At 47.5% G+C, this 26,605-nt stretch overlaps 1 protein-coding gene across 1 annotated transcript in view; it reads left to right on the plus strand.

Moving 5' to 3' along the window:
* LOC144148104 (endothelin-converting enzyme 2-like) overlaps nucleotides 1-25,500 on the plus strand; it is a 39,156-nt gene extending 13,656 nt beyond the window's left edge. The window contains exons 3-9 of the mRNA XM_077679693.1: nucleotides 1,871-2,164; nucleotides 4,279-4,579; nucleotides 12,262-12,390; nucleotides 13,016-13,237; nucleotides 15,155-15,481; nucleotides 18,535-18,858; nucleotides 25,186-25,500. Of these exons, the coding sequence (XP_077535819.1) occupies nucleotides 1,871-2,164; nucleotides 4,279-4,579; nucleotides 12,262-12,390; nucleotides 13,016-13,237; nucleotides 15,155-15,481; nucleotides 18,535-18,858; nucleotides 25,186-25,500 (1,912 nt within the window). The remainder of the gene's footprint in view (nucleotides 1-1,870; nucleotides 2,165-4,278; nucleotides 4,580-12,261; nucleotides 12,391-13,015; nucleotides 13,238-15,154; nucleotides 15,482-18,534; nucleotides 18,859-25,185) is intronic.
* The last annotated feature ends 1,105 nt before the right edge of the window (nucleotides 25,501-26,605 follow it).

A 26,605-nucleotide genomic window follows, 5' to 3' on the forward strand; every position in this document is an offset into this window, starting at 1 on the left:
TTCTTACAGGGCGGGTGGCTCCGTTGGGTCTCGGCTGTAGTCGGCCGCCGTCGGCCAGCAGCGCAGGTTGCCTTTCGCGCAGCGGAGATGCTCCAGCCGTTAGCTTCGATGACTTGGTCGGCGGTACATCCTCCCCCCTCTACCTCTACTTGCATCATGGTAGACGTAGCACTCACGTGGATCGACGAGTCCGCCGTATGTCTGACCGAATTCGCCGTGGCAGCGGCGGCACCGGCGGCTAGGCCTGGCGGTTAAGCTTAGCGCCCACTCACCCCACTGGCGTTCCAAAGTCCAGACAAAATGAATTCCCATTTCGAAAATAGGCATCCATAGACTCCTGGTGACTTCGCGGATCACTTGAGTAAATAATAATTGGGTCAGAAGGGGATTAACTGTCACAATCTTCGAAATCCCGCGGAGCCGATGTGAAGCATGTCGTCATGGCTCGGCAGCTCGCAGCGTCCCCAACGCTTACTAAAAAAAAACACCGAGACACTCGTTTTCCAATGCCTCGCGCTAGAACGCTTCGTGCTTCAAAGACACGAGACTTTTACAGCAAAGATGTATATCTCTACCCCTAAACGGTTTCACCTATACATTGGAAAAAACGCCGAGGCGCCAAGAATACACTTATACACTGCTTGCATCGTCCCTCCCCAGGTTTCACATCAGTGGAATTTGTTTTTTTGCTCTGAAAACTTCTAATGTAGGACTTCACGTGACGTTCGAGGTGGACAAATGTTTAAGACCCTTCCGTGCGCCATTTCCTCCCACGAAGAAATCTACGTACACTGTAGGAACGTGCAGGTGGAGATGCCAGGGTAAAAACACACGGTTAAACCTTCGCTTTCAGTCGATTACCTCCAGTGTGTGGGATAGGCCAATTTTTTTTACCTTGCGAGGTAAGATAAGGGATGCAGGAGAGGCGAAAAGAAGAGATTGGGTAATATAAAGTGACGTCTGTCTTTCTGCGTTAACGCTGGCACCCGTGAAAACACTGGTAATTGCTCGTTATTTAGCCACGTGCGACTAATCCAAAGGAAATCACGCACGAATAATTCGCAACTGCTGACTAAGGTGACAGAAGCGAATTGCGAGTTCCTGCCTGTTTCATGGGTTCTATCAAATTCAACTAAGAGTTCCCAATTTCATCACCGACCCTCGGACCTCCTTCCCCATAACATCGCTTCTAACCATTGTGGTCATTACATAAATAAAAATGATTCCGATTGTGATTAATTTTGACAGAACGAGCGCGTCCATCTATGTTAGCGAAAAAGAGCCACCTCGACCGTAAATCAGATCAGTGCAAATTTGCCCATTTATGATCGTGCAATTAAAGCAATCGCGGGACATGTCCCTCTGTGTCATGAAGGTTAGAAAAGCGTAGGAGGCCTCCCGATGTCACCTCTACTGAAGCCAGAAGTGCCATTTTTGAGGTTCCTCCCTTTTTTTCTGCTATTTTTCTTGCACGCGTACCGCCTATGCGTTCGCTTGCTTCGTCTCCGCCTGCCGATTATTGGCTACCGGCTGGGCCGCACATGCCTCGGTGGACGGGCCCTCGGCACCGTTGCTATGATGCGGTTGTCAGTGATTTCCGATGAGCGTGCGAAAAATTGCGGAACTTCCTCCACACTTCCGTCAATGCGGCGGTGGCCACCAAGGCCAGTCCTAACCTTTGTTTTCTCCATGGTCAAAGTAAAGGTGTCAGGCAACACGGCGTCCCATTAGATGACTAGGAAGGGGTGTGGAGGTCCCCCCGTCACCCGTGTGCGTACGCCTACGACTACTCCTATCAGCCTTTTCGAAATAAGCGTTAACAAACCCATGCTCCTGTTTTTCCGCCCGGCACCTCCCCGGCGGGGTCCAGCTACGTGTGCAGCGGCTTCGAGCGCCTCTACCCGCGCCAGTTCAACTTCATGGCCCTGCTGGAAGCGCGGCTGAGGCACGTGGAAAGCCAGGTGCTCAACGACGACAGTAACGTGGACATGGAGAGCGTCGGCGGGCGAGTGGTGGCCGCTTTCCAGCAATGCATGGCCGAGTACCACGGCGACAGCGACGCCGGCCTGGAAGGCGTGCGGGGCCTTGTTCAGGACCTGGGCATCCACTTCAAGGACAAGGACAAGAACCTGTCCAGCATCCAGCTCCTGGAGGCTCTACTCAGGTGGGCAATTCGATGGCCACAGTTACCCGCCGGGGTGGCTCGGTGGCCAAGGCTTTGGGCGTAGCACTGAGCCTAAGGATGCGGGTTTGATCACTTCCGCCGCGGTGGCTGCTTTTCACGTGGAGGAGAAAAGCAAAGATGCTAGTGTGTCTATATATCGGCGCACAGTAAAGATCTCCAAGTGGTCCAAATTAATTCTGGAGCGCTTCACTATGGCACGCCTCAAAGCAGAGGTGTGGTTTTGGCTCATTGAAGGGGCCCTGAAGACAAAATAAAAGTTTAGTTAATCAGAAAGACTAGCTTTGTTGTAATAGCAATGATACCAATTTTATCGCAAACTTCGAACGAATAATGAAGATATTAAAGAAAACACGTGAAGCAGTGGCGACTCCCTATCCACTTTTCTACAAATATTGTGTGACGTCGAAGAATCTTCTTTGTGCGATTGAAGGCAGCCGAACTTACCCATCGTTAATACACATGACTGGAGGGGCCTCTAGGTTCGTTGGATCACATCACTAGAATGCCAACGCGCTCTTAGCACATTGAAAATTGTGTTTTCAGTGCTGGTCAATATGACATCGCTTCTTCCCATAACACGTCACTGTAGCGCGAAATTTGAGTTTTTTATAATCCTTGCGTTTCTTCGCCTCTCGTGGCCAGAATGGAGCTGAGTGAGGTCCTGGAACAAACTTTTTCTAATTAAACAAAGTTGTGTTTTCTTCAAAGAATCTTGGCGATAGTAGTTTGCCAGCTTCGTGTCCGCTAGCTTGCTTATTTTGGTTTTTCGCTACCGTTGTAGCCCTGCATGGGCATGGTCGGAAGCAAAGCTATGGGAGACGATATTTTCTACATGCTAAAAAATTGGATGCAGAATTCAGCTCCGATGAGTGTCTTTAAAAGCAAAGATTTGTTTGACTTCGACGAATTACTTGCAGAGTTACTCGGAATTAGTCGCACTTAATTGCAATTACTTGAAAAATATTTGGAATTTGACATTAGCGATTTCTTATAATTTGGCGAAATGACTTTTCTGCAAATTATTTTCTGCATTTTCTGCAGATTATTTGGAACCCGTTGTATAATAAAGAGATTCCTTCAAATTAGGTTGAATGAAGATGAAGTAATGAATTTTTATTGACGATAGGTGTTTTTCGTGGTGGGAGTAGACGTCAAAGCCGCGTAAGCTCAGTGCGTAGCTTGCGGCTGAAACATAATCAGAATGTTCTATTCGATTGCGGGGAGAGTTATATAGCTAAAAACTTGCGGTCACCGAGCAAAGGTTTATTTAAAAGGTAAGAAAGACGTTTCGGCTTTTATACGGAAGTCTTGTTCACCTCAGTCAACAAGGCTTTCGTACGGAAGCCGAAACGTCTTTCTTGCCTTTGGTCGGCGGCGACACGTTTTCAGCTAGGAATCTCTTACCCGACCAGACGAGATATCGTCAAGCCTTGGATTGATTTTTACGGGTATAGTTAGCGGCAGCGTTCATTCTACCCTCCCCCCGAGCTCGGAACTTTCAGGAGGTGCCGCAGCGCGAATAAAACGCTGAAGAATACACAGAGGCTGTCTTTATGTATCCTACAATCTGTCTTTGTTTCGTTCACTCTGTTCCACCCAAGAACGAAGTGTGTACTTGCTTTGTATGTACCGGTTTATATACCCGGTGGTTGTTGTGGCACACTAATACCCTTTGATTTATTATTACTAGTGCTGCTACTAATAATATGATCACTATTATTCCGGTGCTTTACAGCGAGTTTTCAAACCATATTGCTGACTTGCCCCCACTGTACGCTGCCCACTTCTAAGTTCCTCGACTCCGCGCTGGTAGTATTATGAAATCTTTTCCCTCGAGTTAGCCTCACGGACCAGCTCTAGAGACTTTGGTAGCTTCCGTGCCACAGTTTGACACACATTCGAGATACTGGGCGAAATGTACGCCCACCTCACGGAGACGCGACGCTCATTTAGCCGCAGTGTCGCGTGGTTCTCGCATGCACGTACAATTTGTATTGCTTAGTATTTAGGCTATTGTTCTTGGGCAATGCTTCTATTTTGTGCATGTACTTCCAGAAGAAACAGTAACGTTCTTCCATGCACCCCACTCTCAGGCTATCGCTGGGCTATGGCCTTCCGGTTCTTCTGGACGCCCGCTGTCGCCCCTGGGCGCTTCCTGAACCGGGAGAGGGTTCCGAGCGCGCCCTGGTGCTGCAGCTGGACTTCGAGCCCATGGACCCGGCGCCAGCCGAGCGCTCCGCGGCCAGCGTCGAGAACGTGCTGCGCGCCGTGGCCCACAACGGGACCATCTTGCGCTTCCAGGGCCTCGCGGCCGACGTCCTCCTGGCCATGGACGAACTGCGGGACCACGTCCGCAAGGCCGACCCCTGGCCCGGTGGGGTGACCTTCTTGCAGGTGAGGCCGGCCGTACGGGTCTCCGGTGAAGTTTCGAAGTTTCTACTGCGAGAAAGCTTAATTGGGGCTGCGACCCCTACGTATTCGTGGCTTCTTAGTTGAAAGCCATTCGTAAGGAGCGGTATCACGTAGACTACGCCTGTACCCTTTCGTCGTCGTCGTCGCCGTCATCATCATTATCATCATCACCATGTTTGTATCCACAATGTAAGGCAAGGCCGTTGTTCGCCTTCACCGGTATACGCGCTTTATCGGTCAACACAAGCAGCCAACAAAGCAAATTCGGCGAATGACAGCAATGGTCATACAATTTGAGTGAAAAATGTGATCTGCGCTGGGGCACTACCAAATAATGCACAACGCCATTCTTGCATTGCGTAGTGCCACAGCGGAGAGTGAACTTTCGAGGGAAATCGTATGCTCGAATTCATCCTTTCCTGACATTTTATTGTTGGGTGCGCAGATTGGTCAACTGAGTGGTAGCGGTGAAGCTGAACCATATAGGATTGCCATAGTGTGTCATGCAGGGTAAAGGCCTCTCCTCAACTCCTCTAGCCGTTACCGTCCTGCGTATGATGCCCTAGTCGGCTCTTTGTTACTGATAGTCTTATTTCACCCCTCCTTAGAGGGGGTCGTCTTTGTCTGCCTGTAGTCCGGTCGGTCGCTAGCCATTGTTGTTACCTTGGTGATCCATCGGTCCTCAGTACTTCGTATTGCATACTCAGCCCGGTTAAATTTGTTCCTCTTAATTTGGGCTATGATGTTTCAGCCCGTATTCGTTCTCGGATATAACACGCTCGTTTCCTACCCATGGTCGTTACTCCTATCATTGTCCTTTCCGTTGCACATTGGGCCGACCCAGCTTTTCTCTCAGAAATGTAAATAGACGGGAGGGGGCGCTTCGTAACATGCGTGCACGGGTACTGGAGCCGGAGACACACCAAACGTTTTAATAAAACGAATTCAGTCATTTATTAAATATCATGCGCCTTGGATTCAGCTTACAGTTCAAGACTTGCCGCAGTCGAAGGGGGCAGAGAAAGATTTTAATACTCACGGGGCTTTTCAGGAACGACAGCCCACCGCTGGAGGTCGCGCTCTCATGCGGGTGCGGTATCTGCCTTGCCCTATATTTACGGAAGAAAAGAGCGTTAACACAACAACGCGGTCGTCTTCCATGTTTGTTTTTCTAAACGTGTTTACTGTGGTACCGGTAAATGGACAACTAGGTGAAAAAAAAATTTTCCTACACACCTTGCGGCAGGCAGGACGGCTGATGACTCGACAGAGAAGGAAGAGGAAAAAAAAAAATCTGTTTCAGTGTCGTCACCTGAACGAAAATTCGAGATCCGTAAGCAGTAGCACAGGAAGCACACAGCGGAAGCTTCGCAAGCCCTTTCATAGTCGCGTCGTACGCACATTCTGTCACTTTAATTTCACCTATCTAGCAGGGCATGGTCCACCACCCGTCGAAACCAATGTCTTATGTAGTTGTCGTGTGACAACGAAAATTGTAGCTCTTTAGGATCATCCGCTTCCTTCCCGCCGGCCTTTCATCGCCGCATACCCCATTGGCGTGGCCGCTAAGGAGCTTTTTTAAGGCGAAACTTTCTATGTATCACTGATGGAGTTCGATCTCGCGCCAAAGCGCCCTGCAAGAAAGCCAACTTTACCCAATGGGATTATCTCGGGGTTAGCTAAGGGGGTTGCAGAACTGGAGGCAGCGCTAAGTAACGAACGCGACGAACGGAGGGCCGTTGAGGGAAAGTTAGAAGCTGCTGAGAGGAAGCTAGAAAGGAGCGTCTTTTCGCCAACAAATGACAAACACCTCGGCCCATGCAGCGGAAGGGAGGCATGCACCGAGGTGACACACAAGGTGGAAGCAACGAAAGGCAACAGCTGCTCCCACGTGCTGCAAGATAGGCCAGCAAAACCAGTCGATAAGCCGGGTACCAGTAAAAAGCAGCATGTGGCAGATAGCGTGGTAATCATTGAGGGAGATTCTAACATGAAGAGGAGCAGCGCTGTCATAGTGGAAAGGGTAAAGGGGAATAAGCGTGCGAAGGTGGGGTGCTTCCCAGGTCAAACGATGCAGACGGTGATGACTCGAGCGAAGGGGCAGCTGGCCTTGTCCAGCGAAGCTATAAACCGTGTGGTGATTGCCATGGGGCTTGACGATGTTCTCAAGGGAGAGGAGGGAAAACTTGTCCAGCAGATAGAGAATGGGGTAAATGACCTGCGGGCGACGCCCCCAAATGTGCTCATTGCAGTCTGCACCGTGCCGGAGGTGACAAAGCAGGGCGTGCACACCGCACGGGCAGGGCGCGCACACCGCACGATCTCGCTGCTTACAGCGAGATCGTGAATCGCGGCAGGGAACTTGGGGATAGGCAAGCTTTTCAATGGGACGGAATTCACTTCAGTCCCAGGCTAGGAAACAATGTAGGGTGCCGCTTAGGTGGGAGAGCGGTAGTATTTTTTTTTTTGGGGGGGGGGGGAGGGGGGGCGCGCAGCTAAGGAAGGCAAACTAGGAGACAAAGGGGAAGCGAGGGACACATGCACACTCAACGCTCGGAGGCAGCCAGGCCCAGAGCAAACCGAAGAACCTACAGACATAACTGAGAACGTTGACAGAAGCGCTTTAAGTGGAAACAATAGAGCGAACAATTTTTTAATAGACAAAAATAGACCCCGTAAGCGGACATGAAAAAAACAAAACAAATGCAATAAATATTTAATCAGCTACATGAATATGCAGGGAGGCAGAAAGCCTGATAAGTGGGTAGAAATTCAAAACCAACTTGATCGGGAAGAAATAAACGTGTACGCTTTAGCTGAGACTCACCTCCGAGACCTAGAAGCCCCAGCTGTCATAGACAACTATATCTGGGAAGGTTGCAACAGGACCACAGAAATGAAAAGTGTTGGCATGCTCATTAAACAAGGCACCGACTGTCAGAGAGTGCATAAAGGCTGTGAAGAGCATCTATGGGTTAGAGGCACCATAAAGGTGAAAAATACATGGTTAGGAGTGGTGTATCTGTGGACCGGAAGTAGTGGTAGGGAGGAAAATGAGGAAAATGTAAACTGTTTGAGAAGAGATATAAACGAGTTCAAAGATTCGGGTGAAACAATCTTAGTAGTTAGAGATATGAATGGCCACATAGAAGGTTTGGAAGGATACACAGACCACAACGGTTCTCTAGTGATAGATCTATGTAAGGAAAACCGGCTTGTAATAGTAAACACGGAAAGCAAGTGTAAAAGTGTGACGGACAAATAACGTGGGAAAGCGGTAACAGACAGTCCAGCATAGACTATAGTCTAGTATCCGAAACAGTATACGAAAAGTTGCGGGAAATGATAATAGATGAAACTGGAACAGACAGCATAGGAAGCGACCACATGCGGCTTACCTTGCACTTTGGAGTCGCAACCCGGACAAATTTAGAAATAGGTACAATCGAGGAACTAATATGAACAATGGGCAGTTAAAGATCATCGCTGATAGAATGGAAGATGAAATCAATAAATACCCAGACAAAAATTGGGATTACGACAAGATGATTGCGCCCATAAAGGATAAAAGAATGAAGCAAAGCAACGAAACCGATGGAAAGGGAAGAGAAAGCCGAAAAGCTGCTGGAATAAGGAGACAAAAGAGGCTATTGACCAGCGAAGAAAGGCGTCGAGAGAACGCAGAGAAGCAAAAAGAACTGGCATGGAACCGGAGGTAGTGAAGGAAAAATGGGATATCTACCGGGGGAAAATACTAGAAGTGCAGAAAATGGTGCAAGCAAAGATCAAGCAGAAACGCGAACAATGGATGGAAGAAATACGGAAGAAGGACAAAAGCACACACAAGAAGTTTCGGAACCATGCAAAATTACTAAGCTCAAAAAACGATATCCATCAAAAATTCTTCGTTGCTGAAGGGGAAAACATTTAGAAGGAGAGCACGCGTTGGCGCATATTCATCGAGTGATTAGTGAGAAGTTTAGGGCAATAGTGGTAGGGAAGCCTGCACCTATAACATCAGCGCCACAGCAGACTGCGGAAAGAAAAATAAGTTTGAGCAGCCTTGATTGGAAAAAAAGCAGAGCAAAAGGTTTGACCCCAGACAGCAGTGGGCCCGGACGGAATACCAATGCAACTGGTAAACCTGCTTGGACCTAAAAGAAAGGAGCGTTTATGAGGGCAATAGATAAGGTGATACAAACCAAACAAATGCCAGAGGACTGGATAGAAAGTGGGATGAATTTAATACATAAAGGCGGAGGAAACAAAGCCAGGATTGATTTATACAGACCACTCACAGTAACGTCAGTGGTTTATAGATTTGTGATGCAGGCGATAAAATCAGAAATTCAAGCATGGATGGAAGAAAATGAAATACTTGGGGAACTGCGTAATGAATTTAGACAAGACAGGCGATTGAATGATAATTTTTTCGTGATAACGCAATGCATTGAAATTGCGAAAGCGCAGAATAGACCATTATGGATTACGTTCTTGGATATCAAAGGGGCATATGACACCGTAAACAGAGAACTGCTGTGGAGAATGCTGGAACTCCGGGGATTACATGACGAGTTAATACAGTTCCTTATAGCAATCTGTAAATACAATAGAGTGCACCTTACACGGGAAGGACAGAAATGCGCCCAGAAGGTGAACACCCATCGGGGGCTGAAACAGGGATGCCCTTTGAGCCCAATACTATTTATGCTTTACATGGCAGGGTTAGAAAAGAAACTATAAGAAAGTGAAGCAGGGTTCAGCCTAACCCATATGCTGCAAGGGGAAGTGGTACAACAGGGTATTCCGGGAATGTTATACGCAGACGACATTGTTCTTTTAGGTGATAACCAGAGCGATATGCAACGGCTAATAAATATTAGCGGCCAGGAAGCCCCTGACCTCGGGATATGGTTTTCAATGACACTACCACTGACGCAGTGTCCATGCAGCATGGCGAATTACCCAGAGTGAAGGAATATAAATATTTGGGAGTGTGAATAAACGAAGGGGATAACTACCTAAGAACTCACAAAGAGCAAGTTAAGGGTAAGGGAAAGCGAAACGCAGCTGTAATGAAGCATAGAGCTCTGTGGGGGTATAACAAATATGTAGTTGTGAGAGGAATGTAGAAAGTAGTAATGGTTTCGGGTATCACATTTGCGTATGTGGTACTCTGCCTAAAATCAGACGTTCTATGAGGCCTTGAAGTGAACCAGAGAGCGGTGGGTCGTTGGGACTTAGGCGCGCATGTATAAACGACTAACGAAGCAGTACAGGGAGATATAGGCTGGGTGTCGTCTGAAGTTCGAGAGGCACAGAGTAAAATATGTTTTGAGATGTGGTTGAAAGCATTGAATCAACGAAGGTTGGCAGCTTAGGTTTTTAGATAAGTATACTTGAAACGCTTCGGCACGCAGTGGTTGAGGAAGACCAGAAGGCTAACGATGGAATATGGAAAGAACAGTGGAGAATTCAAAACAGCCAAGGTAACCAAAAAAGCGGCAAGGCAGATTGAAACGAATAAATGGAGAAAAAAAGGAAGCTAAACCATTGTTAGAGATGTACATGGCTGTGAAATTGAACACCAGAAAGGAAAATTTCTACGGTGTCTTAGGGCAGTGCTTTGCTTTTTGAGGCTAGAGCAGGTTGCTTGCGAACTAAGAGCTTTGTGGGGAAGTATTCACAAAATGATGGGGTATGCATGGTCTGCGGAAAAGAAACAGAAACTATGCGGCACATAGTGTTAGAATGCGAGGGTATCCACCCAAATCTACATGAGGGGAATATTCGGCTTCCATGGGGAATATTCGGCTTCCATAAGTCCTAGGATATAAGGGTTGCGCAGAGGAAGTTAATATAAAGGCTTTCGAGGCGACGAAAAGAAGATTAGAATGGTGGTGGACCAAAAGCAGAGAGGTGAATATTACCTAGGACAGTTACCACCGGTAGCAGAAAAAAAAGTATTTTGTGCCTGATAAGTTTTTTTTTGCCTGCCCTAAGCAGCGCTAGTATTAAACCAAGAGTATAAAACATAGGTATAGTAGTCCTTTTTAGTAAGATGAAATGTCATCACCCCGCTACAAAGGGGAAACAAATAGCAATCATCATCAGCATCATCATAATCATTTCACAAAACAACGACGACCACGACGACGACGACGATGATGACGATAAGCGAAGGCACATCAAGAGCCTCAATAAAAATACTTTTTGTGGGTGGAATCGAACCTGGGTTTCTCAAATTCAATGCGCCATTCAATGCGCCATTCCAAAACGGTAGAAGCAGTTTGGATTTGGACTTCGACTTTACGCTGGTTGTATGGCAGAAAGTGTCGCCTCTTAGCCATATTTAAAGGGGATTCGAGTTTTTCTTTAAAAAGGATTTGACCTCTCACTTGGTGACTAGTGCTCGCGACGTGGTGTAGTAAAACACATACAGTAGTTTGGGTACCTCCAATGGTGCCTTCAACCTGGCTCTTGCTCGGAAATCTGAACCTTGTCCCCCTTTTGGGACAACTGCATTGCGTTCCTGTTGAAATGTTCAAGAACACTTTGGCCGTTGAGTACAGGATCTAAACCCTGATTGCACCTGGCTCTACAGAAGGGAAAGCTACTAGGCGCAGGTTAATGGACAGCAACTTTTGAAGAACAATTACACAAAAAAACATCGCAATTTTTAGGAAGATACCCCTCTGTTGAGGATGAAAGGTACTGTTGAAAGAATTTCATCCTAACTACACAGTGCAGCCGGGTGATCTTCAGCTGCACCAAATGTCCCAAAAAGCGAGTATGTGCTTCGCACGCTGCGCGCTGTCCTCCGGCAGGCGGAGGGGGTGGAATGTGTGCCCGCAGTGACGTAGTTCTGACGGCTGCCACTCTTGGAAACTGCATGCTGGCACGCGTGAAACCGCACTTTGTTGGAAAGAAAGCTATAGCTCCGAAATCTGACCAAGTTCTTTAGCATAGCACACGCGTCTTCGGCCACGATGATCACGCTTCTGTCTTTAACAAGGGCCCGATCGTGTGCACGTCTCCAAGAAAGCGAGGGCACCGGAGTCGCAAGTACGGGCCTTTTCAGATGATTTCCTTCGGTCTGAGTGCACTACAGTGTCTGGAATGAACATGTGCTAACTGAAACCCTGCTTACGCGCGGCGAGTGAAAGGTTGATCCTGCCGTTTATGTCCACGAGTGAACCATTTGTACTCAACGACCATTTCAGACCAGTCTGGGCTATTTGGTCCATGTCTGCCATGACGGATAGGGAAGATTTTCGGGCCCACACCCACAGAGTAGTATTTTCTGTTCGCTGCAATCCCGTCGGCAAGGATAAGCTGTGACAAAGATAGGCATCAAAATAGCTATTTTTGAAAAACGGGAAGTGTTATGTCCCTGATAAAAATACCAGGGTAAGTTTCTATGAAAAGATTAAACGACTAGGTTTTTTGTTCCTTCAAACTGCTGAGATACGCTGGCCGCATTTATTTATTTATTTATTTACTAATTCGCTTGTTTGTTTGTTTAACCATTGCATTGTAGAAGAGATGAACTTACATAGACGAGCAAAAAAAAAAGTTATGTGCACGCGACAAGTGTTCAAGGATTGTAGATGCACTAAATACAATAAACCTGAGTGCTTTCCTCTTTGCTTTCCCGGGCGCAGAACAAGCAAGTGGACACCCTGCTGACATTCGTGACTCCGTCACGGTTTGTGGAGTTCATCAACAGCTTGTTGCCTGAGCCTAGTGAGTTGGAAGAGTCCGGTTCGCTCGTCAGCAGCAGCCCCAACCAGGTACGTCAAGCAATGACACCCCTGGTGTGTTTTGTGGTACCGGTGCTACTATGGGAAAGGTGCGCTAGTTGGGGTTGGTTCGTATGTATGACTGGGGACAGTAAAGCAAGGAGTAGAGAATGATGGATATATACAAAAACAGTGTCACTACTAAGTAATCAGAACAGACATATATGTTGGCTTTGTCACATGATCCACAGGACCTCACCGGCGCCAGGAACGCTCGCATCATGAAACGCTACACGTGTGCCGCTGACACGTTAATAGCTTTCTGTAGCACAAATAGCAAAGCTTCGGTGGCGCAACCATCTTCGTGTGACGAAATGACGACGACTGAGGGTTTGTGGCGCGAGGCCGACAATGGCAAAGAGCCCCGTGACAATGGTCTGTGACGGAATATGGAAGGCTTCTGCCAACACCTGGTTTGTGTGCGAACATTCGTGTTCGCACCTACATTCTGTGTACGGAAGGGCTAGGCGAGTGAGGGGCACGCGTGCGAGCTAGACAAATGATATCTTAGTCTAAAGTAAAACAAATCGTCCCGTTCGCGGAGTATGCACATGCCCGCACGTCATAATTATGCGGTAGACGCACAAAGCACAGCATTTTTCGCTGTGTTCTGCAGGTAAAGGCATTGAGCGAATTCCTGGCCGTGCCCGAGGGGACGCTTCATGCGCTGCAGCTGGTGCGCTACCTATTGTTTGAGAAGCTGGTGCCCCTGGCCACTTCGCGGCTTTCGCGCATATTTGGCGTCGGGGACCACGAAGCCTTCAGGCTGCGTGAGCGTGCCTGCAAGGAGGCCCTGCGCCGTGTCGCGCCAGCCATCTGGCAGTTTCACGCTATTCAGGTGAGTCCTCACCAGCAGTTTTCCTCTTGTGCTTTGAAGGGGCCATGGACATAATGCCGATTTTTAACCGCAGAACTGTTTAAGGTTGAAGCTTGGTCCAGCGGCGTTCGCAAAAATACAAAAAACCAAAAAAATACCGAGTTCACGTGAGCGTGAGCGTGCCGGTAGGCTTACGCTACGTGGGGAGCTCGCAAAAAACATCAAAAATAACAGCGCACGCGAGTGGGCTCCTTGTGAGGAGTGGCTGATATCGGCTGCACGACCTTTTGAAACAGTCTGCCGAACGTTCGTGGCGTGATACCTCGCGTGCTGTTCTCTTCGCCGGTTCACGTACGTTCGCACCTGAAGTGGCGAGTAGAGTGCCGAGTTTGGGCTACAGACGCTGACTTCGCGAAGGCGGATGGTGCGGGTCCACCTTGGGAGAGATGTGAAAGCCTGCGGACTAAACGATCCAGGCTTGGCAGTAGTCATGGAGAACTTTACGCGGCAAGTTCGGAAATGTATGCGAGGTGCAACAGTCGGGTCTCCGATGAAGGGAGAAGGGCCGCCAGCTCTGCTGTTCCTCCAGCCTTGCACCACTAGCAAAAGCAGCGCTAGTTCTTTTTTTGCTTTATCTCAAAGAACTATCGATAACTCGCCCAACTCCAATTACGCATCCAGCGACGTTGTCTTCACTAAAAAGTGATTAGAAATACAGATGATTTCGCTAATTTTAACGTAAGGTAATACGACTTACATTGACAACTGTAAGACGTGTCACATCCAGTATCTACCATCTTTGGAGAATCATTATTGAACAACCTTATGGCGACGACCAACAGATGTTGCTGTAGGTATCATTATCTTGTCATTACAGACTGCGAACTGTCTGTTCTTTTCCAATTTTTTCTTTCCAGCTGTTTCATTCTTTGATCTACTTGTTTTTGTTTTTTCACGTTCAGAATGACGGAACTACTCCGCGTAGCTGCTGTGCAATAGGTGATCACACTATAATGCGCCTGTAGGAGAACGAGAAACTGCTGAGGGCATTTCACTACGCTTGGGGATGCTTCCACACTAGACTATTTCATATTTTTTGAGAAAATGCGGGCCATCTATCTCTCCTGGTTGCGCATAACTCGCATTGAAAACATGACCAACCGTTTACAGACTATTTTGGGAGAGGCGTTGCCTGTGAAAGTCGCAAAACGCTACAAATACCTTACTTCTCGTTTTGAACGACACAGGCCTATTTAAATGACTGTAGGGACGTTACCAGCGTTCAGCGTCATTCGTTCGCCAGTTTCGTCAGTTTACCTGCCTAATTTTATGCAGTTTGTCTGATTATTTTAACCGTGGTTTTATTTTAGAGCGAAGCCTTTAAGCGGCCGCTCCTGAGGTTTCGCGTAATCCCTCGGCGTCGGCCTGGTTGCAACAGAGAGAACGAAGAGGCCGCCGAAGATGGAGCGAGTAGGAAATCGGAGGAGGAAAGTATAGCGCGTGTGTGAGGGGGAGAGCGGTATGCCGAGACTGCGTGAGAAATGCTCACCGGCGGAGACGCGCTGCGAGATAACGCCAGATAACGCGAGATAACGCGCGTGTCGTCGTGCGTTTTGTTATGACGCAATCACTTCCTAAGGCGCAGCAGCTATGCGCCGTGACCGAGAAGACTGCAGTTCGCGCTGCGCTAAATTTCGCATTAGGGGGAGTCGTAATAGTCAGTCTTCTTTTTTGCACTTGAAATTTTCTATCCCGGTGCACATTTTTTTACTTTCTTCCTCATTTTCCCTCTTTTAGCATATACCGCGGCCCTTTCTTTCCCTTTCAATTTCCCTATTCCCATCTTCACGTGTAGGGTGGCCAAGCGGTCAGTTCGTGGTTAACCTCACTGAATTTCCAGTTCAGTTTCTACCTTCCATCTTTTCTTTCGCCCTACAGCAGGTGCTGACCGTGCGGCGCACGGCCGTGGCCGCACGCGTCGTCTCTGCCGTGCTGAACGCAACGGCGCACGAGTACGCGGCCTGGCAGGACCGGGACACGCTGGGTAGGACGCGTTTGCGGCTGCGGCTGCTGCACGCGGACCTTGACTGGGGCAATCCCGCCGTGGCCCCGGTGGCTTACACCGATGCCCGCTACCGTCACGTGGTGGGCGTCGAGCCCGACCAGGTCTTCGTCGACTGGTTTATCGCCACGCTCGGCAAGGAAGCCGCGCTCGTGGCAAAGTCTGGTGGCGAGGCGCTCAACGACACCTACGACATGCGCCAGGTGGGCTCCTCTGCGATCCGCGTTCAGGTGTTTACCATTAGAAAGCGCGCATTGTTGTTAACGCAGCGCTTAAAACGAATTTTAAGCCAGTTTTCTCTGTGGTAATAGAATACAGTTGTAGAATGATTACATCATCAGGGAAGAGTATTGGATTCATTCAGTCATTCGGTCAGAATCAATCAATCAATCAATCCATCAATCAATACAATTAGTTCAACTTTTGTAATTTGACCAAATTGAAGACCAAAAACTTGCGTGCTTAATTAAAGTGATCCTGAAATGTTTCTGAATTTCTGAAACTCAGGGTTCCTGAAAGAAACCTGATCCTTTTCATGCCCTTCTTATTTGGAAATCTTGTCCTTGCGTCGTGTCATCACCGTGGCCTGGTTCCGCTCAAAAGGGCACCATTAGTTATGAATTACCGCCACCAACTAGCCCAAACCCAAACTCTGACAAACCCTTGCCTGCTGCATGCTTACGCGCTATCGTGTTTGCCTCTGTAGTATGTACTTTTTGTTGTTTCTGGACTGAATTATCACACTCTTCACCACCAGGAATGTGCGTAGCTTGTCAAAATAGGCGTGCTTCTTACTTGACTGCTCCACTCGTTTGCTGTGTGCCATGTCGAAGAGGCAGTCCTGACATACTACTGAGCAGTGTCAATCCAAGCTTTTCACGATAAAGAATTGTTCACAGCTCTTCAACCGTGGTTTTAATTGAGTAGACGAAAACGTGGCTGTGATTCGCCAGAAAGCAGTGAAGAAAAAGCGAGGTTTCCCATCGTGTTCCACCAGGCACCGAGCGGCGACGAGCGGGGGGCACAGTCGTGACCTATGTGATTAGGAGCTGAGCATTGGGGCAATACGCCGGCGAGTGCTCTCGCACCCTCCACAGCGTTAAGAACGCGAGAAAGGAAACAAACACGATGAAAGGTTAAATGCGTTGTTTTGATTTGCGGTAACTGAATGCGCATCGTTCTAGGAAAATTTTTGGTTTGAATTCACTGTTCTCTGTAACACTGTCTTGTTGGAACCTGGGTACGACATAGTTTTGCCACAGAGTGTTCAGACCTCTTCAAGTTAATCTCTGCCCATTTTTTCGCGCACATGCCAAAGGAGGCACCGTATTATGAATTCTGGAACCCGACACCCTAGTTATATACAGGTTATGCTTCTGCATATACCAATTCTATTTACACCAACACTAATGACACGTAACTTTTCTCAGTTACGTGTCGTTGCTATTTACAAATTGGTATTTACGAGTGTAAAGTAAGAATGCGTGAATTTGAGGCTTCTTGAACCCTATGCCGTTGCCTGTATGTGCTTTAATGGAAGACCTAACAGTCTTAAACGTATGCGTAAATCATTGTTTTCGCCTCCATCAGCAGCAGTCACAAAAGGTTGTGAATGAAACCCAAGTCTTCGTCCTTAACAATGCGATATCTTAGCCACACTGCCCCTTTATTGGGTGAAACAATGTAGTGCCTGTTACGATGCCATGGCAATCCTTGTGTTTTGTTAAAAAGGCGTGGCCGCGGCCGTTCATATTATTCACTGTTTCGAGCGGAGCGTGCCTTTGCTCTCATAGTGTGTCGCGCAGGGCAGTCTTGCTGATGAGGAAAAGGTGCTACCTTATCGTCGCTACCGCGACTGCCCTTATTTGGAGGACGATGCTCTGCATCCAATGGGCTGATTCAAGAACGAAGAGGTCTGTTCGGTTAACTACTGGTGAAGCAAATGCCGTGATATTCGAATCGCGAGTGATCGTCTGTTTTGGAAGTTGTATTTTCTTTAAGTTCATTGCAGAGCAAAAGTTGGCTCTAATAAACGTTGTTCCTTAAAGAACCCTGCGTCGTCCTTGGCTACTTGGTTACACCCTGCAACACTTCTTTCAACTCAAAAGATTTGCCTCTCTTTACCGGTCTTGGCGCTCTTCGACCGTTGGAATTACGTAATTACAACGGCGTAGCTGCTATTGGCCAGCTTTCCTCCAGTTGAAGCAATGAATGCCTTCAATAGCCACTTAAAAAAATCCGCAAACGCAAAGCAGACACGGAAGGCGTATGTGCTGCGACTAGCAAATCACGCAGTGCCGCTCCGTGCAGGTGATAACTGTCGCTTTCGCAGTGCTCCCAGACGCGAAGGAAAGAGTGAAAGCGTTTATCGGAAGTGTTGCAAAGTCCCTTCAAGAAAAAAACATCTCTCCACACCATGTATTGCTAGATCAGCAGAAAGATCCACAACGTTCTGCGTTAGCAGCTGGGGTGTGGCATAGACACGAAAGTTCTGCAGTAAATTACTTTTATGGACGTGTGGAACACCTCTCGTCAAGTTCCGTACTCTTACTGATTTTTGTAACGATCAGCAGTCCGCCGTGGTCGCTGTACTATGCATGCAGATAATCAGGATAAACCTATTAATTTCATTACCATTTTCATTGCCACATTTGATCTGCCTGCGATTTACGCCCGCGGCCATTCTTTCATATAGTGGTTTTGTATAGTGTATCGAGTACTTTATGCGTTTGTCTCTTAGACAAGTAATGAAGTACGGCAACCTATTTGGCTTAAACTGTGGCGACAAGTACGCATAATAAATTCATTCAGCGACAGAATTATTGTCTCTCACGGAGTTTCGATATAGCCATTCGTTACTTTTGAAACAAGTGAAGTCAGTTAAAATTTATTCGTTGTTGTCTTACACGACTTCACGCAACTATGCGACTACGAATCACTCATACGCCGTGGTGGTTCGGACGGTAAAACGTTTCACTACTCAGCATCAGGTGACGGGTAACGCTCCCGACCGCAGCGACGTGACTTAAGCGGAGTTTGAAGACCTGCAGATGGTCTAAACAAATTCAAAGCCCTCCACTACCATGCCAAGATGTTGCTTCAGTCTGAAAAGACTTCCAAATCTTTACCTTACGGATAAATTGCCCATAATCTGTGTCGAAGCTGGACGTTCCACAATCACACCCCAAACTGCGGCGCGCGCAAAAGACTCCCTTTTTTTACCGTACGGACACATTGCCCATTTTCTCCGTCGAAGCTCGACGTCCTGCGGGCTGCCAGGATCCGCGTCGACCCGCTGGACCTCGTGGTTGGCGTATCCCCGAACATCTTGTTCGGCCCGTTCCTGGTCGACGACGAGGTGCCTCCGGACGGCGTCAACATGGGCGCCCTCGGCGCTCTCGTGGGCTCGCAAGTGGCCGCCTTCGTGGACTATGCGCGGGGCCCATACGACGCGGCCACCCGGTCCAGGCCATGGTTATCGGCCGACGCGGAGGCGAAATACCGCAAGGCGCTGGCTTGCCTCAAGAAAAGGAAGATAGAGCACGAAGAGGAGCCGGTAGACGATGCCGAGGCCGGCCAGGTAAGCAGCGCTTAGTGCGGTGCCGTTTCCTCCGCGCTTTGCAAAATTAAACTCGACGGATTTTGCTGCTTTGATATTGCACTAACTAAGGTGACATCGGTGCTTCCTGCTTGTTTTATATTGCCTCTTTCTTGCTTGCGGCTGAATAAAGCGGCTGAACAACGCGAAAAATAATTTAAACCAGGCTCCTCGCACGGGGTTTAGACTCGCACTTTGCCGGTGGCGCTGCTCCGAGGTGGCATGAAAACACCTCTTCGCTATATTTAGTTGACAATACGGTACCACGTTTAGTTCAGAAGTAAATTGAGCATAGAGGTAGTAAAGCGCTGCACCGAGCCATACACAGTCCAATTAGGATGTACTGAATTCGAAGAAAATGGAAAAGAAATTGCCTAAGTACGCGGTCCCATACAAACAAAAAATATACAGGAAAGAATCGACTACTCGACCATTACTAAACAGCGTAACAAAAACGCGGACTATAGCTGAGGTACGCAGGACGAGCGCTGGGTACCTCAGCTATAGTCCGTGTTTTTGTTGCGCTGTTTAGTAATGATGGATAACCAACTCGCCCAATACTGCACTTTGCTCGACTACTCGAGTAGTTTATATTGGTTGTGAACACCTTGAGGTCGCGCAAAGTCGACACGGGCACAAGAAGGAGGAAGTAGACACACCACATCACTCTGGACTGCCTACTTCCATGATGGGTCCACATCGAATTTGCACTGATTCAAGATTTTTAAGAAAAAGAAACGTAGATAACCTGCATGTTGTTTCATAGAAAGAGTAACAGAAGTATTAATATAAATAAATAATTACGATTTCTAGCATTCGTGGCATTTTTCGTTTTCTGCATACTATTACATATCCCGAAATGGGAATCACACCCACTCGGTCACTAGCCCTTTCCTGCATACAGGAAAGTATAGGAGTTTTATTCACGTGGCATCGGGAAGTACAGTTAAGTAAAATCAATCATATAATAGTTGTCGACTCAAGGAAGGAATGTCAGAAATACAGACCGTGACCACGACCAGATAAAATTTGACGATTCGTCGTGTGCAAGAGCAAGAAGAGGCCCCATGTGTCCCACACGTGACTCTGGCGCGTACCCGAAAACAAAAAACGCCGCACATGACCCCCGTACCCGCTAGCAATAATCTTTTAGCAGCAGAGCTGTTTATGCCGACACAAATCCTTCCGGAGTAGACAGAATACCCCGAGCGCACATGAGCGCCAGCCTCACGCAGACTGCCCGGTGTCGTCCAGGCTTGCGCGTGGGCTTACGACACATGAGCAGCTCCCGCCCTCGTTGCCCCGAAGACGATGACCACAAATCGATCAAGAGATCCCTTCACAATCCACACGTGGAGACAGCCACCGGACCAGCTGACGAAGAAGTGCATGAGGTCTACCGAGGATTTGACCTACGTGGCTGTGCCGCTGGAAGACGACGAAACGAATGAAGACGATTGCTACTGTACAAAACCGAAGGGTCTTTGCTTTGCAGTGCCGCCCAAACCGGCTTTGCTCTTCTGGGGTCTGGCTGCTCCCTCTCTTCGGTTATTCGCTGTCACTGTGAGGAGAGATAAATAATTTTATTTGACAAATTTTTATTGAAAAATTTATTTAAAAATTTTATTGACAAATACAAAGTAAGGAGGAGTTGTAAGCAGCGTTGCGAGATTCAGAGGCTTCGGTTCAGGCTTCTGCTGACGGCTTCCGGAATGTAGTCAATCAGGTTCCGTTGCTCCTCGCGTCCTCTAGGTGAGGTAAACCACACGTATTGTTTACTAATTTGGATGCATTGGGGGCACTCCCAAAGGATGTGGTTTTGGTTATTTGTAATTTTTCACTGTGAACATGATGGTAAGGGTGTTGTTTTGCCATATCTGATCAGATGCAGCCTCGCTGGTGTTTCGAGTGTTCCGGCTTGTGCCTGTCGAAATAGGGTTTGCTGCTGTCGTGTTAGGTTAGGGTGGGTTGCTGGGAGTAGCCGTTTCGCTGTTTTGTATTCTTTGAGGCGAAGTTTTCGGGTGAACCGGTTCCTGAGATGTCACACTTTGGTAGCCGTTGCTGGGAGCCCGGATGTATGCGTCTCGGGAAAGCTGATTAGGCTTTTCGTTTCCCAGTACCTCGGCGTGTCCAGGAATCTAGTACAGCTTCACTGTTCTTCTAATATGTTCGAATAGGTGTGCCGCAGAGCGGAATGAATGACCCGAGTCTAACATTCGACACGCCCTCTTGTTGTCGCTATGGATAGTGAGGGGGCGGGCTGATTGGGAGAGGTGCAGAACAGCTTTGCAAATGGCGTATAATTCCTCTTCGTCTGCTGATTGGAACCGTTTGTTGTCTTCTGTATAAGGTCTGTTCAGTTCGGTCCAGTAAGCGACAACCCACGAGGTGCCGTTTCCCGCCGCGTTCGTGGATACATGAATTTGCGGGAGTTGTCTTTCTGGTTTCTTGTTGAAGTATTTAGCCGTGTGGCTCTTCATTCGGTGCGTCTAGTGGGGTCCATATTACGGGAATGGGTGCTGTCGTTAAGTTTTGTCTGTCTATAGGCTCCAACTTGCAGTAATCGTTCACTGTTGCTTGGGGATCATAGCCGATCGATTGCAGGAGTTGAATCCCGGCCTTGCTTTGCCTCAGCCTCCTAAGTTGGTTGTATTTGTGGACTGAGACGATTTCCTCTATTGTGTCTGTGGTGCCCATGTTCTCGATGGCCTTATTAAAGGTGGTTATCGGTACTCCTAAAGATATCTTTGCGGCTTTTCGTAGTAGACTATCCAACTTTAGCAGTTTGGTATTGTTGACGTTTGTATAATTTATAGTATCTTATGCGGCATGGGATGATTGCTTCCTTACGTCGGAGTAGAAGTCCTCTCTGCCTATTAGAAACTAGTTTCTTAAGCAGGAGTAATCGTTCTCCTTGTTTAAGAATCTAGTTCAGTGTGGTGGGGCCCCCACCATTCATCTGGAAGTGTTGGCCAAGGATCTTGATAGTTGGCAGGGTAGGGATGACTGAGCCCTGTAGCATAAGCTGTGTGAGAGCGGTTTCCATCTTCTCTCGGTGACCATGAGTACTTCCGCTTTTTTCGTCGAGCATGTCATGGCAATTGTTTGAGCTGATTCTTCGGTTTTATTTAGTTCCTCTTGTAGCTGTGTTGGAATATGTCCAGAGGAGCCTGCTTGGGTCCCTATGGGAATGTCATCTGCGTACATGAGGTGATGTACGTCTTCCACCTGTTTTGGCGCCCTGTGATGGGCTGCAAGGTTGAATAGAGTGGGAGATAGTACTGCACCCTGTGGTATATATGCCTCGTTGCGGATGGGGAAAATGTGGTGCCTCATGTTCACCTATGAAAACCACGAGAGAACTTCCTCGTAAGAAATCCCTCACGTAGTTGTACAGGCTTGGTCCACAGTTGCTGGCAGTTAACTCCTATAATATGGCGTCGTGGTCCACGCAATAAAATGCCTTCTTGAGGTCAACTGCGAGTATTGTCTTGAGTTACACCACGCTTGTTCAGCCGTAACTTCTTCACGGACTGCTATGAGGATATATTGTGCTGACAGATGTTGTCTAAATCCTAGCATGCTGTACGGAATGACATCAACTTCTTCAAGATGATCTTGTAAGCACTGTAGCACCATACGTTCCATAAGCTTGCCCACGTTTGAGGTGAGCGCTATTGGTTGTAGATTACTTGTAGCAATGCTTTTTCCTGGTTTAGGAATGACGATCATTCGTCCTTATTTTCAGGCTGGATTCAGCGGTTTTTTCCCCGTCCACACTTGGTTGATCTCTACCAGAAGTGACTGGTGGTCCATCTCTCCTAAGTTACGTAAACAGAGCGTCGCCATCATGTCTGGTCCCGGTGCTTTGTTTCCCGTACATTCGCTAATAACTGCATTGAGCTCGGCTAGGGGGTATTGTTTGGGCCACTCTATCCCTTAATATTTTGGTCATACACGGGGCGGGATATAGGATTCCTTGACGGTTTCAAGAAGTTCTTGAGGATAGTTGTACTCTTGGTGAGTCAGTGTATTTTCTGTAGGGTCGAGGTTTTGGCCGTGGCTTGATTAATAAGGGCTCGTTGCAGAAACTAAATTTTCTTTATACCCATCGTTCCCTGGAGTTATTTGCAAGTTCTTTGCCACGTTCCCTGGAGTTATTCGCAAGTTCTTTGCCATTTTTTTGTGTAAGCTTTTCCGTTGTGAACTCTTGGACATGTTTGTTGAGCTTTGCGATGCGTTTCTTAAGATAGCGGTTGGTTTTGCATCGCTTCCACCGCTTGACAAGACTGTTGCGGGATTCCCAGCAGTGGGTTAAGTGTCTGTCTATTCGTTGTTCGTCTTCGTATTGCGTGAAACTTTTGGTATGCTTCTGTACACCTCTAAGGAAATCGCTAGTCCACATCTGGATATCCTCGTACAGTTTTTCGGCACGCATGACCCGTACCTTGTGCCACTCAGTTATGCGTGGAGTTTTCCATTTGATGCCTGGTGATGTGGTGGATATAATTAGGCCGATAATTGCTTGATCACTGCTAAGGTACTTTTGCATATGCTGCCAATGTATATGGATGCCTTTTGAGCAGAACGTGAGATAGGGGGTTGTATCTCTTCACACCGAGTTGCCCAGTTTTGTGGGTTCTTTCAGGTCAGTATGGAGAATATACTGGTGGTCTTGAATCATCGTCAAGAGGCGCTGACCTTTCCTGGTGTCCTTTGAAAATACCCACGCTGTATGTGGCGCGTTAAAGTCGCCTATAAGAATGTGATTCGCTTCGAGTTGAGGGAGTGCAGACAGGTACCGATCACGCTCAGGTCGTCTTTTGGGGTACTTAGGCATTTGTAACGTATAAAACCTCTTTTCCAGTTCCAATCCTTAAGATGATGCTGATATAATTCGCGTCCTCTTGTGACACCACGAGGTCTTCTCGGATAAAATGCTGTTGTGGGATTGACTTGATGTGTAGTGTAGTCATACAGTTTCGGGTTCTTCCCTGGTTGTTGGAGTGCGATTATGTCTGGGCGGATTTGGAGCTTTTCTATCCAATAATGGAGTCCTCCGCAGTTTGTTACTGTCCATTGAGTTTATGCATGATGGCATCGAGTTGTACCTTGAGTGCCAGTATTTGCTGTGGGATTGTTCGGTAAAGTTCCTTAGCTTGAATTTATATTCTTGATTTGACAGTGTCATTGATTTCTGTTATTTGTTGTTTCATAAGCTGCATTTCGTTACGCATTTCTTGCATGAATGCCTGGAAGGTGCAAGTTATCTCTTGGGGGGGGGGACTTGTGCTTCGTCGTTCTCTGTAAGACTAGGCTTGTTTGGGGGTCGGTGTCTTTTCTGTATACTCGGATGATGTATCCATAGAAGTATTTTCAATGGGTTGAGTTCTTGGAGAAGGTGCTGTTTCTCCAGCCTTGCACCACTAGTGCATTTATGGGCAACTTTTTAGTGTTTTTTCTCCGGTTTCCGTGTATAAACCAACAAGCACGCAAAAAAAAACTACCAGTAATAGCGCGGTACTCGCCGGCACATGTCTTTCGCTTACGTAGTTTCATAAACCAGCTACGCTTCTTAAAAATCAGGATCAGAGTGCACGGACTAGACCCGATTGAACCGTTCTTGAATGGGCCATGAAAAAATATAGCATATATTGCTCACTTTGAAAGAGCTGGCATTTGGTAACTCACTCTGCTCCATTTCAGCGATAACAAAGAATATTAGACATCGAAACAAGAAAGAAAATGCAAGGAATATTGAAGAACTTTCAAATATCGCCCTGCAGTGACGTAATACTGGCGGAAATGTCGTAATACTTGTCATAACTGAAAACGCAGTTATCAATGTGTAACTCTGCATTACAATTGGAGTGATATGATAAAATGTAACGATGCCCCACTACAATCGCCCAGTCTTGTTTCTTTCGGCTACATAGATCGGCTGCCGCCAATCGCTAAAACAAGTTTCTGCGATATCATTAAGGAATTTCCGTGTGCGCAATGGGTTTGGAGTCGCCACTGCTTCATATGTTTTATTTGATATCCCGCTTGTTGGTTTGCCGTTTGTAGGGAAAAAGGTATTCTATATTACCGAAATGAATCTGTCATTTTAATGAAAGCAGCATGTGTTGTGTCTTCATGGACCCTTTAAGTGCGTAATTTACTGATAGAGCCGACATTTGTATTTGCAAGATATCGAATGTATGCTGTCCAGATAGACACTTTGAGATGAGTAGTAGTTTGAAACTTTCTAGTTTCATATAAACAGGTTTGAATCTAGGCGGGACGATTTGTGGACATTTGTCGCAGGTTCTGATGGACCAACTGGGCGTCCGCATCGCGTACGCCGCCTTCCGGGGTATCGCCAACACTATAGCGGCAAACGCCACCGAGTCCGAGGTCATGGCAGAGCTATCGGCTCTCCTGGGCAGCCCGCAGCGAGCCTTCTTCGCTGCCTACTGCTTCCAGCTTTGCGGGCAGACCACAACACCGTCGGGTCTGGTGCGCAGCGTGCCAGCCCGATCCCGCTGCAACCTGGTGCTCAGGAACCTCGCGGTTTTCTGGAGGGCCTTCGAGTGCCCTGTCGGGAGTGCCATGCACCCGGCGGACCCTTGCAGACTCTGAGACTGTTTCGGTTTCGTTTTTGTCTCGATTATATTCTCCGTGAAGCTCACGGAAAGTGTTAACACGCGGTTGTCGACAAGATCGTGTTATTTATTGCAATGCCTCTGTGAAGCGGTGGTTGCGGCGAGATTCGTGAGAGGGTTGAATACCAGCTTGAAACAGTTTTTTTTTAAATTTCAGTTGCTTGGGCGAGGGCGTACTGCAATGCGGGAAAGCGAAAAGCTACACCAATCTCTCCACTGTAGTATCATATGTTTCCCTCCTTTTGTGAAATATGACAGCCATGGGTAAAAGGGATTCTAAAGAAAAAAAAATGTTCACAAATCGGCAATATGGTTGAGCACACCACCCGAGAGTGAGATTCACCACAGCGTTCGAAAACGACCGATTTATGCGGCCAAGTGTACAACTTTTGTGAAAGGTGAGGCTGAGCGTATGATCTGATTGAGGAATGTGACGTGCGCGGGTATGTAGCGCAGTGCAAAGCAACATGCAGACCTTGCGCTATGCCCTTGCGTGTGTCTCCTATCATGCTGATGATGACCACACTCAGCCTATTTAGGTCCGCTGCAGGACGAAGGCATCTCCGAATGACCTCCAACCGCTCATTTCCTGTGCTGTCGGAAATGAGTAGCGTAGAATTTTTTGTCTAGTGTTGTTATTTGTCTTCCCACTACTTCTATTCCCCTATGCAGGGAAACATTTTGTTATCGTGATGGTCCATCGGCTATGAATTGTACTTTTTTTGCGCTGACAAATTCAACGTTTTTTCATTAACTTGAGTTTTTGTCTTCCACACGTGTTCTCTGGATAATCCAAGATGCTCGCTTCCTATTCCCAAGGCTTACTCCTATCATTATTCTTTATATGGGACGTCGAGCAGACCTATCTTTTATTTCAAAGTATTTGGTGAATATTGCAGTTTTCGGCTCATAAATTATTATCGGGAGCACGCACTCGTTGTGCATCTTTTGGGTGACAGTGGTAGTTTATATTGTTGCGTCTTAGTAGACGGAGGTGTAGAAAGCAGGATGGCGATGTACTTATTTATTAGGCGTAGCACTACACCGAAGAGTAGAGGCAGCACGGCGAGGCTCAACGAAGA

This window comes from Haemaphysalis longicornis, unplaced genomic scaffold (assembly GCF_048455015.1).
Source record: "Haemaphysalis longicornis isolate Haplotype H1 unplaced genomic scaffold, Haemaphysalis longicornis Haplotype H1 scaffold_77, whole genome shotgun sequence".
NCBI classification, from domain to species: domain Eukaryota; kingdom Metazoa; phylum Arthropoda; class Arachnida; order Ixodida; family Ixodidae; genus Haemaphysalis; species Haemaphysalis longicornis.